This window comes from Mobula birostris, chromosome X, assembly GCF_030028105.1.
Source record: "Mobula birostris isolate sMobBir1 chromosome X, sMobBir1.hap1, whole genome shotgun sequence".
NCBI classification, from domain to species: Eukaryota; Metazoa; Chordata; class Chondrichthyes; order Myliobatiformes; family Myliobatidae; genus Mobula; species Mobula birostris.
This window is the reverse complement of record NC_092402.1, coordinates 29,599,167-29,613,003: the sequence shown is the minus strand read 5'-3', so window position 1 is coordinate 29,613,003 and position 13,837 is coordinate 29,599,167. Positions and strand designations below refer to the sequence as shown.

General features: G+C 39.5%; 1 protein-coding gene across 1 annotated transcript in view; it reads right to left on the bottom strand.

Annotated features, from left to right (window-relative positions):
* Positions 1-13,837, bottom strand: part of asic2 (acid-sensing (proton-gated) ion channel 2) — a 610,335-nt gene that overhangs the window by 85,064 nt on the left and 511,434 nt on the right. The window contains exon 4 of the mRNA XM_072248947.1: positions 7,104-7,254. Within this exon, the coding sequence (XP_072105048.1) occupies positions 7,104-7,254 (151 nt within the window). The remainder of the gene's footprint in view (positions 1-7,103; positions 7,255-13,837) is intronic.

Genomic DNA, 13,837 nt, shown 5'->3' with positions numbered 1-13,837 from the left:
TTAAGGTAAAGGAACCCTTCGGAGACAGTGATCATTACATGATAGAACTCACCCTGCAGTTTCAAAGGAAGAAGGTCAAAGTCAGATATATCAATAATACAGAGCAGTAAAGGGAATTACAGAAACATGAGAGAGGAGCTGGCCAAAAATGATTGGAAAGGGACACTAGCAGAACAACAATGACTGGAGTTTCTTGGAGCAATTCAGAAGGCGCAGGATAAGTGCACCCCAAAGATGAAAAAATATCCTAAAGGGAGGATGAGACTGACAAAGAAAGTCAAAAACAGCATAAAGAGAAAAGAGAGGGCGTATAATATAGCAAAAATTAGTGGGAAGTTAGAGGACTCGGCAGCTTTAAGAAACAGAAGACAACTAATAAGCTATAAGGAGAGAAAAGATGAAATATGAAGGTAAGCTAGCCAATAATATAAAAGGATACCAAACGTTTTTCCAAATATGAGGCAAGGGTGAATATTGGACTACTGTAAAATGACACTGTAGAGGTCGTGATGGGGAACGAAGAAATGGCAGACAAGCATAATAAGTATTTTGCATTAGTCTTCACTGTGAAAGACACTAAGGATATGCCAGAAATTCCAGAGTGTCAGGTGGCAAAAATGAGTGTAGTTGCTATTACTAAGAAGAAGGTGCTTGGGAAGCTGAAAGGTGTAAAGGTAGTTAAATCAATTGAACCAGATGGTGTACATCCCAGAGTTCTAAAAGAGGTGGCTGAATATATTGTGAAGGCATTAGTAACGATCTTTCAAGAATACCTAGAATTTGAAATGGATCCAGTGGAGAATTGTAAATTTCATTCCACTCTCTAAGAAGGGAGGGAGGCAAAAGAAAGGATATTATAGGCCAGGTAGCCTGACTTCAGTGGTTGGGAAGATGTTGGAGCCCATTATTAAGGATGAGGTTTTGGGATACTTGGAGGCATATGATAAAATAGGCCAAAGACAGCATGGTTCCCTTAAGGGAAAATCTCGCCTAACAAATCTGTTGGAATTCTTTAGGGAAATAACAGGCAGGATAGAAAAGGAGAGTCAACGGATGTTGTTCACTTGGATTTTCAGAAGGCCTTTGACAAGGTGCTACTCATGCGGCTGCTTAACAAGATAAGAGCCTATGGTATTACAGGAAAGATACTAGCATGGATAGAAAATTGACTGACTGGCAGAAAGCAAAGAGCGGGAATAAAGGGGACCCTTTTTGCTTGGCTTCTGGTGACTAGTGGTGTTCCTCAGGGGTCAGTGTTGGGAAGACTTCTTTTCACATTATATGCCAATAATTTGGATTATAAAATTGACAGCTTTGTGGCCAAGTTTGTGGACGATACGAAGATATGTGGAGGGGCAGATAGTGTTCAGGAAGAGGGAGTCTACAGAAGAACTTAGGCAGACTGGGCAAAGAAGATACAGATGGAATACAGTGCAGGTAAGTGTTTGGTCATGCACTTTGGTGGAAGGAATAAGGGCATAGACTATTTTCTAAATGTGGAGAAAATTAAAAATCAGAGGTACAAAGAGCCTTCGGAGAGCTTGTGTAGGATTCCCTAAAGGATAACTTGCAGGTTGACTCAATGGTAAAGAAGGCAAATGCAATATTAGCATTTATTTCAAAAGGACTAAAATATAAGAACAAGGATGTGATGTGGAGGCTTTATAAGGCATTGTTTAGACTGTTCTTGGAGTGGTGTGAGCAGTTTTAGAAAACGTGCTGGCATTGGAAAGTGTCCCAGAGGAGGTTCACGAGAATGACTCTGGGAATGAAAGGGTTAATGTATTGGGAGCGTTTTATGGCTCTGAGCCTGTACTTGCTGGAATTTAGAAGAATGAAGAGGGGATCTCATTGAAACCTTTTGAATATTGAAAGGCGTAGTTAAGAGTGGATGTGGACATCCCACAGTAGGTGAGTTGAGGACCAGAGCACACAGCCTCAAAATAGAGGCATGTCCCTTTAGAACAGAAATGAGGAGGAATTTCTTTAGTCAGAGGGTAGTGAAATTGTGGAATTCCCTGTTATAGACAGCTGTGGAGGCTAAGTCATTGAGTGTTTTTAAGGTGCAGGTTGATAGGTTCTTGATTCATCAGGGAGCCAAAGGTTATGGGGAGAATGCAGGAGAATGGGATTGAGAGAGATAATAAATCAGTCAGGGAATAGCACAGCAGACTTAATGGGTTGAATGGCCACATTCTGCTCCTATGCATTATGGTCTATGGTATTAGGTTGCTTCATCTGCCGAGTTCCTTCAGCATTATGTTTCTTGTTTCAAGCTCTTCAGGTTTAATGAAAATGTATGGGGCAGGGGAACATAAAGAAATAAATTAACAGAACAAAAGAGGGGCACAAAATGACACTCTTGTACTTTCCACAGCCCAAGAGGCTTATTACTAACCTCAGCTTTCTAATACAGCAGCAAGAACTTTCCAAAGGGTCAAAGTTATTTGTGACAAAATTAAATTTCTAACAAATATTCCTTGTTAAACTTCTTGTTGTAAACACGAATCAGTCTTCAGTTGTTAATGTAGATTCCATGAGTAATCTGTTTGAAGTTAAAAGGGCACTTGGGATGGCTACTAAGAGATGTGCTTTGCAAAGTCAAATGACCATGTGACTTCTTGTCTGCATTAGCCAAACACTTGACAATAGGCTATTGGTCTGTATTAAACAAGATCACAAGATCACAAGACAAAGGAGCAGAAGTAGGCCATTCGGCCCATCCAGTCTGCTCTGCCGCTCCACCATGAGCTAAACTACTCTCCCATCTAGTTCCAATTTCCGGAATATTCCCCATATCCCTTGATACCCTGACTAATCTCCTCCTTAAACACCCTCAATGATCGGGCCTCCACAGCTGTATGTGGCAATGATTTCCATAAATCCATGACCCTCTGGCTAAAAGAAAATTCTCCTCATCTCTGTTTTAAATGGGTACTCTGTAATTCTAAAACTGTGGCCTCTTGTCCTGAACTCACCCACCAAGGGAACAGCCTTTCCACATCTACTCTGTCCAACCCTTTCAACATTGGAAATGTCTCTATGAGATCCCCTCTCATTCTTCTATACTCCAATGAATACAGTCCAAGGGCCGACAAACACTCCTTATATGTTAGCCCCAGCATTCCAGGAATCATCCTCGTAAATCTTCTCTGAACTCTCTCCAGCAACAGTACATCCCTTCTAAGGTAGGGGTCCCAAAACTGCACACAGTATTCCAAATGAGTTCTCACCAGTGCCCCATAGAGCCTCATCAACACTTCCTTACTCTTATACACTATTCCTCTTGAAATGAATGCCAACATAGCATTCTTTTTCCTTACTGCCGATCCAACCTGGTGGTTAACCTTTAGGGTATCCTGCACGAGGACCCCCAAGTCCCTTTGCACTTCCGATTTTTGAATTTTCTCCCCATCTAAATAATAACCTGCCTGATTATTTCTTCTTCCAAAATGTACAACCGTACATTTCTTAACATTCTATCTCATCTGCCATTTCTTTGCCCACTCTCCTAAACTGACCAAGTCTTTCTGCAACCTTTCCGTTTCTTCAACACTTCCTGCTCCTCCACTTATCTTGGTGTCATCCGCAAACTTAGCCACAAAACCATTTAATCCATAATCTAAATCATTGATATACATTGTAAAAAGAAGCGGCCCCAACACTGACCCCTGCGGAACACCACTAGTAACCGGCAACTAGTCAGAATAGCATCCCTTTATTCCCATCCTTTGCTTTCTGCCTATCAGCTATTCCATTATCTTTCCTGTACTTCCATGGGCTCTCATCTTATTAAGCAGCCTCTTATGCGGCACCTTATCAAAGACCTTTTGAAAATCCAAATACACAACATCCACAGCCTTTTCCTTGTCCTTTAACATCTGCCGGACGATGCTGAGGATGTTCTACGAGTCTGTGGTGGCCAGTGCTATCATGTTTGCTGTTGTGTGCTGGGGCAGCAGGCTGAGGGTAGCAGACACCAACAGAATCAACAAACTCATTCAAAGGCCAGTGATGTTGTGGGGATGGAACTGGACTCTCTGACCGTGGTGTCTGAAAAGAGGATGCTGTCCAAGTTGCATGCCATCTTGGACAATGTCTCCCATCTACTACATAATGTACTAGGTGGGCACAGGAGTACATTCAGCCAGAGACTCATTCCACCGAGATGCAACACAGAGCATCATAGGAAGTCATTCCTGCCTGTGGCCATCAAACTTTACAACTCCTCCCTTGGAGGGTCAGACACCCTGACCCTTGGCTGGTCCTGGACTTATTTCCTGGCATAATTTACATATTACTATTTAACAATTTATGGTTTTATTACTATTTATTATTTATGGTGCAACTGTAACGAAAATCAATTTCCCCCAGGATCAATAAAGTATGACTATTACTATTGTCAATCTTATTTGAGATTACCTCAAAAAATTCCAATAGGTTGGTGAGGCAGGATCTTCCCTTCATGAAACCATGCTGGCTTGGGCCTATCTTGTCATGCACCTTGAGGTATTTCATAACCTCATCCTTGAGGATTGACTCCAATAACTTTCCAACTACCAATGTCAGACTAATAGGTTTGTACTTTTCTTTTTGCTGCCTCCCTCCTTTCTTAAACAGCGGAACTACATTTGTGACCTTCCAGTCCTCCGGAACCATGCCAGAGTCTATTGATTCCTGGAAGATCATTTCCAATGCCTCCACAATCTTCAAACCCACCTCCTTCAGAACCCGTGGGTGCACCTCATCTGGTCTGGGAGACTTATCTATTCTTAGTCCATTTAGCTTTCCAAGCACTTTCTCTCTAGTAATCTTGACTGTACCTAATTCTATTCCCTGAGACCTCTGGCTATCAGGTATGTTGCAAATGTCTTCCACTGTGAAGACTGATGCAAAATACTCATTTAGTTCCTCTGCCATCTCTTTGTTACCTGTTATAATTTCTCCAGCATCATTTTCAATCAGTCCTATATCTACCCGTGTCATTCTTTTACTCTTCGTATATTTAAAAAAATTCTTTGTATCCTTTTTTATGTTACTTGCCAACTTCCTTTCATAATTCATCTTTTCTTTTCTAATGGCTTTCTTAGTTTCCTTCTGTCAGTTTTTAAAAGTCATCCAGTCCTCAGTTTTCCCACTAATTATTGCTTCCTTGTACGTCGCATCTTTTGCTTATATTTTAGCCTTAACCTCTCTCATTAGCCACATCTGTGCCAGGCAATTGCAACTAAGTTACTTGCACTATTGTCCTAAGAAGGTTTTAGACCATATGTATAAATTATTTTGTGCCAGCAAAGGTATCTGGACATTACATGCATATGATATCATCAAGTAGCACAAACAATATAAATATTAGGAAGCACTGGGGATTGTTAGGAATGTCACAGAGAATGACAGAAAGACAGATTGGCAGAAAAAACTCGAATTCAGTCCCCAGCCTTTGGTTTTTGCAACAGACAACTCGTTCCTCTGCAACTTGTTGGTATGTTTTTTTAGTTTGTAGGAATTGTACCTGTGTTTGGAAATCCTTTGTAGTTTTTTAAACCCTTTGCAATATGGAAATATTTTATAAATCAGAAATCTACTGCGGGTGTTAAAAACGTGTTAAGAACTATTTGTCTAAATTTAAGCATGTATCATTAAAAACAAAATAAGATATGTTTAAACTACTTCTTTAGCTGGAAGTATCTCCTCCTTTATGGGGCAGGCAGCAGGTGGGGGGGGGGTGGTGTCCCTCCACTCAAGTAGTGCGTATTTTCAGTGAGACCTTGCCACAGAGAGTAGACAGGGAGGTAAACTAGTCCTTGAAGAGTACATGGATACAGTATAACTTCCTTATAATGAGATTTTGCAGATATCTACATCAGATAGAGCTTAAAGTCTTCAATTAAGTTTAGGGCTTTGCAGACAGGGAACCCAATGTCATCACAATACAACACTAAGGAAAATACAAAGCATTCTATAAGTACATTGAAGGCAAGGGAAAACCAGGAAAAGGAACCCATTAGGGAACAAAATGGCATGTACCAAATGACTTTGGTGAGTTATTAAATTAATAATTTTCATTTATATTCACTCACAGTAAGGACATGGCATTCAGAGAGTTTTTTTTAAGTTTTGAAGAAAAACAGATGACTGACCCCTTGGAATTTGTACCTGTGGAGAAGTATCCAAACCAGCCAGCAAAACTACACTAGAACATGGAACAGAACAATACAGCATAAGGACAGGACCTTCAGTCCATGATGCCTCTCCCAAGCATCATGGCAGATTAAACTAATTCCACCTGCCCACACATGGTGTGTGCTGTGCGGTCCAGGCACCTACCATTCTCTGTGTAAAAGTCTTGCCTCATACATCTCTCTTAAACTTACCTCCTCTCGCTATAAACTTATGTCCTCTAATATATGACATATCCATCCTGGGAAAAATACTCAGACCATTGACCTCTCATAATTGTGTATACTATACATTTACCAGGTCTCCTCTTAGCCTCTGACACTTCAGAGAAAACAATCCAAATTTGTCCAATCTCTCCTTATAACTAATCCTCTCTAATCCAGACAACATCCTGGTAAACCTCGTCTGCACCCTCTCCAAAGACTCCACATCCTTCCTGTAATGCAACAACCAGAAATGCACACAATGCTCCAGATGTGGTCTAACTAAAGTTTTATAAAGCTGGAATATGATTTCCCAACTTTTATATTTAGTACCTCAACTGATGAAGGCAAGTGTGCTCTGTACCCTTGTTCCACATATCTATTTGTGTTGCTGTTTTCAGGGAGCTATGAACTTGCACCCCAGGATCGCTCTGTACATCAATGCCCCAAAGGATCCTGCCATTTTCTGTATATTTCCCCCGAATAACTAGCCTCTCAAAATTTAAAGCCTCAAACTCATTCAGATTTATTTCTATCTGGCATTTCTCCTCTCTTATTTCCAACTGGTTGATATCTTGCATTATTCTTTAATGACAATTGTCACTACACACAAGTTCATCAATCTTTATCTTATTATTTAAACAATTTAATTTAAACATTTTTTGCAATTTCCCTCTTGCCTGTCACAGATATGGAGATTGCACGGGGTTCCCTGCTTACCTGGCATGTGCACCATTCGACAGTTGCAGTTCTCCACCAGGTACCTGGTTTCACAATCAATCCTGCAGGCTGTGATACTGTAACTTGAGAAAAAGTCTGTGTTAACAGCTGATGATTGGCAGTCTCCCCAGGGTGGTGGCAGGTATATCAGCTGAAAGAAGCAATAATGCAGACATCAAACAGCACATTAAATTTCATTCAAAGCTTTCTTAATGATACAATACACCACAGTTTTATGCTCAGCTCCACTTTCATACTTATTTATTTTCTGTAAAATTCAACTAAGTTGTAAATTGTGGTTAACCTGGAGCAGGAAATAAGGAAGAATGCTTAGAGTAGGGCTTGAAATTCAGCAAAAGAAATTAACTGTTAACATTAGTTATTCATTTGGTCTCCAAGGTGAATGGAGGGAGGAAGATTCTCCTTACAGAGGAGTCTTAAACAAGGAATCAGAGTCTCAGATAAAGGACCAGGTCATTTAGGAGTCCAATGAGTGGAAACTTCTTCACAATGAGGATGGTGAATCTTTGGAATTCTCTACCCTAGAGCCTCAATCATTGAGTTCACTAGAAACAGTCAGACAGACCTGGATATGAAGGGAAGCAGGGGTTATAGGGATAGTGCAGGAAAATTTAAATGAGGTAGAAGTTCAGGCATGTTCATGATCATGACCATGAGCAGGTACAAAGGGCTGGTTGGTCTACTCTTGCTCCTACATCTTATGTTATTTCCCAGTCTTTGATTTTAGCCTGGAAACTACTGTGATTGCAGGAGAAGGGAGTGGTGAACAGAGGCCAAAGATGATCGGTGGACAGTGAGTGGAGTTGTGCAGAAAAATGACAGGCAGATCAAGCCAGATAGGAAAGGAGGAAGGGTGGAATTAGGAGATATGATAGATGGTTGCTGAGCTTCGAAATGAGACATTGACAATTCCATTTTCCCCCACCTCCCCACCTAACTCAATTGATGCTGCTTGACCCGCTGTGTTCCTGTAGCAGATTGCTGCTCCTCCTGTCATTGATGCTGCAGTCTGAAAAATGCTGTAACATTTCACTTTGATCAGGTTTGATTTTTACATAGGATTCTGTGCTAAGTAGAAATTCTAATATTTCCACATTACAATCACAACATTCGACTTTGCTCACTTATTACATGTCAATTCATACTGATGCATGAAGATTTCAGACAACTAAAGTAAGGATGTCCACATATCTCTCAGGATGAATTTTATCCTATTTATATTAAGTTCAGATTTCATATTACAATGGTTTATTTTCCATGTCAATTAATTTTCCAAAAGCTGTCAATGAAGCTGGAGCTTGAAAACTTAATCGTTACCTGTCAAAATGAGACATAATCTTTGGTTAAATATACTTCATAGGAACACCCAAGATATGACTCGAAAGTTAAATCGTATTCATATAAAATTTTGGCCTAGGTGTTCCCAAATTGTAGAAACCCATTTGAAATTATACCATCATGCAGAAAGCCTGGAATATCAGCTTTCAACCATACTGCTGGATAACCACCAGCAAGTATAACCACATCATAGAGAACTACAACAAATACATTGGAGTAAACACCAAGTATCAAGCTAATGAATTGGGTAGAAGAGTGTGAGTGTAGAGAGCTACTCAAAGAATGCATCAAGACGACCACCAGGAAGCTATAAAACCATAAGACATAGGAGCTGAATTAGGCCATTTGGCTCATTGAATTGCACAATTTTACAGACCTACAAATTACACTGCCTTTACTTACAAACTAATTAGATCTTCAAAAATTGCAGTTGTGAATGCAGCCCAGTCCATCACGCAAACCAGCCTCCTTCCAGTGACTCTGCCTACACTTCCCATCGCCTCAGTAAAGCACTCAATGAAAACAAAGAGCCCTCCCACTCTGGTGATTCCCACTTCACCTCCTCCTGTTTGGCAGGAAATACATAACCTTGAAAGCAAGTACCAGCAGACTCAAGGACAGCTGCTGTTACACTGTCATCAGCTTCTTGAATGAACCTCTCATCCACGACAGATGAATTATTGATCCCCCAATCTATCACAATGTGGTCTTTGCCCTTTATTTGTCTACTTGCACTGCACTTTCTCTGTTACATTATAATCTGCATTATTTTACATTTTTACAATGTCAACATATATATGTATGGCATAATCTGCCTGGATGACATACAAAGATCCTCCCTGTATTTCAAAATGTTTTGAACAGTGCAGGAGCAGTGATTGTATTGTTGTTGTTGTTGTTCCATTTCATGCCTTGTGGTGCATTGAGCGATATTTTTTTGCCGTTTCCGTAGCATGTAACTTTTTTTTATGAGGCCAAGTTGCTAGTTCGACACTCAACCTAGCACAGATGGAAAGCGTGACAGGAGCCAGCCAGATTCAAACTCAAGACCATTCACCTTGAAGTCCGGCACTGATGCCATCACATCACCAGCTGGCTAGTGATTCTATTATATGAAACATGTGGATTAACATTTAAGAAAGACCAGCGTGATTCTCTTAATTGGTTTAAATTGCCTGAGTGATTTGGAATGGCATTTGCCTGTTAAACTTGGTTCCATTCCTTGTTTTTTTTTGTAATTCCATAAGATTATATGACTTTGGAAGATATTGGAAAATATGTAGCACTGGAGCTCCAGTCACCATGAGTATGGGACAGGTCTCCTGGTCCTTCCCTGTCTATTGCTTGTGTATGTTTTTATGTTGAGCAACAGTAAAAAATCAGGAATACAAAAACATTGTTGTGTCGTCTGTAGAGAGTGGGCTCTGCGCTGAGTGGAATAAAGTCTGGCACACTGTTCCAAACACATGCCACAACTATAAGTCCCTTTTCAGAACCTGGAGTATTACTCATTATCAAGCAGCCATATAGACTTCTGTTTTGCTCTAGGTTCCTGCACCGAACAGGAACAACCACACTTGGAATAATGTCTGAGCTTCTTTCAGCAAACCTTCCCGAGATATTAACAGGACATTATGCTGCACTAAGCTCCATTCCACTCTCAAATTCTCTTTCTAATATCTGTACAGACATTATTGTTGAGATTTCCACAAATACTGCAATACTCATGCCAATTCACACAGGCATGAACATGTCTCACATCTATAGTTAAGATGCCCAAATATCTCTCAGGATGGAATTCTTTCCATTGTTTAGACTGAATTATAAAGTTCATTGTACAAAGTTATATTTTCTGTGTTAACAATTTTCTCAACGTGTCAATGAATTTCATTTCTGGACTTAATGTGTCCAAAATGGACTGAGATTGGCCTGTCATAAGATTAATCAGCAGAATGGATCAATAAACTGGTGGCAAGAAAAAAATGATCAATAGAGAGGTGTTTCAATTTTATTTTAATAAAGACTAAGCTATTCTATTTACCTTCATTCTGGCTTATGTTCACTTTCCCCAGATCCATTTTATATGAAAATAAATGCAATGATGCTCACACTAAACAAATGACCATATCTTGGGCAGATTATTTGGTGCTCCCCTGGCCATTTTCCAAGTGCAGCATTGTAAGTTAGCCTGCCATATATAATCCAATCAAAGTGTTCAGGATTCATTAGATCATGGTCATTTCAGCCTGAGGTCCTCAGGTACAGCGCAGTGTCATGGCACCTGGCATAAATAATTGAATTTTGGAAAGGACAGTGCGAGACTGGCTAAACTCAGCTCATGTGCTGCAACACAATAAGTCAATCTGGTAAAATCTAATTGGAATATGTTGTGCAGAGCATTCTGGTGGCTTGTTGATATTAACTGGGGCATTAATAAACTATGAACAAGACATAGTCTTGTGGTATTTCTGGAACAGAATTAACCATTGTAACATACCTGGTTGCTTGTCTTAGTATTCTTCATATTTTACTCTGTGGTTGTATACAATGAATGGAGTGACAGAGTAGAATGCGCTAAAAAACTATGTTAATTTTGCTTTAAAGCCTTTAATAATCTTTCAAATCCTGGTCAATTTGAAGGAATTCTCTCAGTTAGTGTAGTTCCTGTGATCTCTCAAAATGCAAGGATCAGGAAGTGAAACTTTGACCACCCTAACACTGGCATTACAAAGTAAAGGCTCTTTTAACTAAGTGAAACAATTGATATTCACTTCCTTTCCCACTGTATGTCATGTGAGTTTTACTGAAAAGATAGACTTGCATTTGCTTACCTACTTTTTAAAAGCCCCAAAACATATTAGTTAATGAAGTAATTTTGAAGTCTAGTAATGTAGGAAACATTTTCTCACACCATAAGCCCCCACACACAATATGGTAATGATGAAATAATTTGTTTTTACTGATCCTCAGTGATGGATAAACGTTTTCCAGGATATGAAGGATTGTTCTTGTTCTCTTCTTAAAAGAAAGCCATGGCATTTTTCACATTTACTTCAGAGTGTCTCAATCTAACATCCCATCTGAAACAGCATGCAAATTTCTGTTAGTTGTGCTTGGTAATTAGACCTCTTGACTGAAACTTAGAGTTATCTTCTAAATGAAAGATTAGAATGGAACTGAATGAATCACACCTGACCCTTTGCAAATGGAGTGGTTTCATTGCTTTAAAAAATCATTTTGGCCAGAATGATTTTTCTCTTAGCTACATTCAAACATTTAGTTGATCAAGTTACTTAAATTGAACAATATTTCCCAGGAGACATTGTTCCATTGAAATAACCTCACAAGGTTCCAACATTGGATCTCATCACTCTGAATCAGAACACTAAAGATTCAAGATAGTCTCAAGAGGTGTGATCATGTACCTTGGATGATACTCCAATGAAGTACCATGAGAATGGCACACTGGCAAAAATTACAGTAATCAAACTGTATCTCCATCTGCCTGATTAGGTAGATCTAAGAGATCCCATGGCACTCATTAAAGTACAAGGGGAGCCCTCTCAATGTTCTGGGCAACATTTATTCTCAAACAACATTACTAAATGCAGAATTTCTACTAAGTTTTCCCTTTTTCGATATTTGTGGGTTGCTTGTGTAAATCGACTGCTGGCTCTGCCAAGACTACAACACTGAGATGCTCTGATGTCCGGGAAGGTAACATACAAATGCACCTGTTTTAGTCTTTTCATCTGTGGAATATTGGTTAAAAATCTTTATACATGTACAGAATTTCAAGAAATATTTGTTTATTTTATTAATCTTCCATATGTGGTTGTTCTCATTGGGACCATCTTGTGATTATTCATCACAAGCCTCTCAAATTGGCTAGTTTTATTGCATACTGACTATGAGTTCATCAGAAATGCCAGCACTTTGAATTAAACATCAAAATTTACTATTTAAACAGGTCCTGCGTGGTGTACAGCCAAATGTGGATATCCTGAAATGACTTATTCAGAACAATTAATCTTGCTGAGATTTGTCAAGCCATTCTGCGTTTGACTTGGAATCTGTGGTCTTGCTTTTTTTTTACCGTGATGGGGATTGAGGGTTGCAGATAATAAAGCAAAGCTGATGGTTTCAAACTGAGGTTTCTTTAGTGTTGCAACCATGTTGCCTTGTCGCCATGTTGCATTTGCTCCTTGTTGCTGATTTCTCTGTTCAATGGCTGACTTATTATAGTCACATTTACTGAGATACAGTGAAAAGATTTTGTTTGTCTGCCATCCAAACCAACTGTGCTATACATAATTATACTGAGGCAGTAAAAAGAAAACAGAATGCAGAATATAGTCATGCAACTATAGAGAAAGTGCAGTGCAGACAAACAAATAAAACATAAGGGCCTCAACAAAGTAGCTTGGGAGATGGAGCTCAAGAGTTTATCTATTAGCATATGAGAGTCCAATAATGGTAGGACAGAAACTGACCTCGAGTCTAGCGTGCTCTTTAGGTTTTATATCTTCGGCCTGAGGGGCGGGGGGAGAAGAACAAATTACTGGCCTGGGAAACATCTTTGGTTATATGAGGTGCTTTTCCCAAGGTAGCTGGAGTGTGGACAGAGTCACTAGGGGGGAGCTAGGTTCGTGTGATGGGCTGGGTATTTATGATCTATGTTCATGCTTCAAAGCACTGATCAATACCACCATAAGCTAGTGTTGTTGTGTCACAGCTTCAACAACCCAGATTCAATCTGGCCCCTGGTGATCTCAGTGGGAAGTTTGCATTTTCTCCCTGTGACTGCATTGCTATCCCCAGTTGCTCCAATTTTCTCCCACATCCAAAAGACTTAATGGTGAGTCGGTAAATTGTTTACAGCAAATGGGCTGAATGGCCTCCAACGTGTGAGGAAACGTGAAACCATTTCCAGAGCATCTGAAAGAAGATGTGGACAATATTATGTCTGTGGGTCACTGTTTTAAATGAAGGATTAAAACGGTGCAAAGAAGCAGTCAAAGATCAGCAATTTTCTGTGTGTTAAAATTTCATTTGAATAGCTAAGAGCAAATATTAAGTTTCAATATTTCTTTAAACGACTCATGCTTGTGAAAAAAGTTTTTTGCTCCATATCACATCAATTTATCTGAAGTCGGCTTGCTTCCTATTCAATGACAAAATTAAGTGATAGGGTCTTGTTCCCCATAGCTTTCATGTGCAATTTTAAAATGAAGCAACATTTAATTACTTCAATACAATTTTTATTCTTGTATGGTAAAATGCCAACTACAATTCAAAATTCAATGTGAATACTTCACTGTATGCAATTCTGTGGTTAATTGGATACTAGAACATGCCTAAACACATTCTTGTTA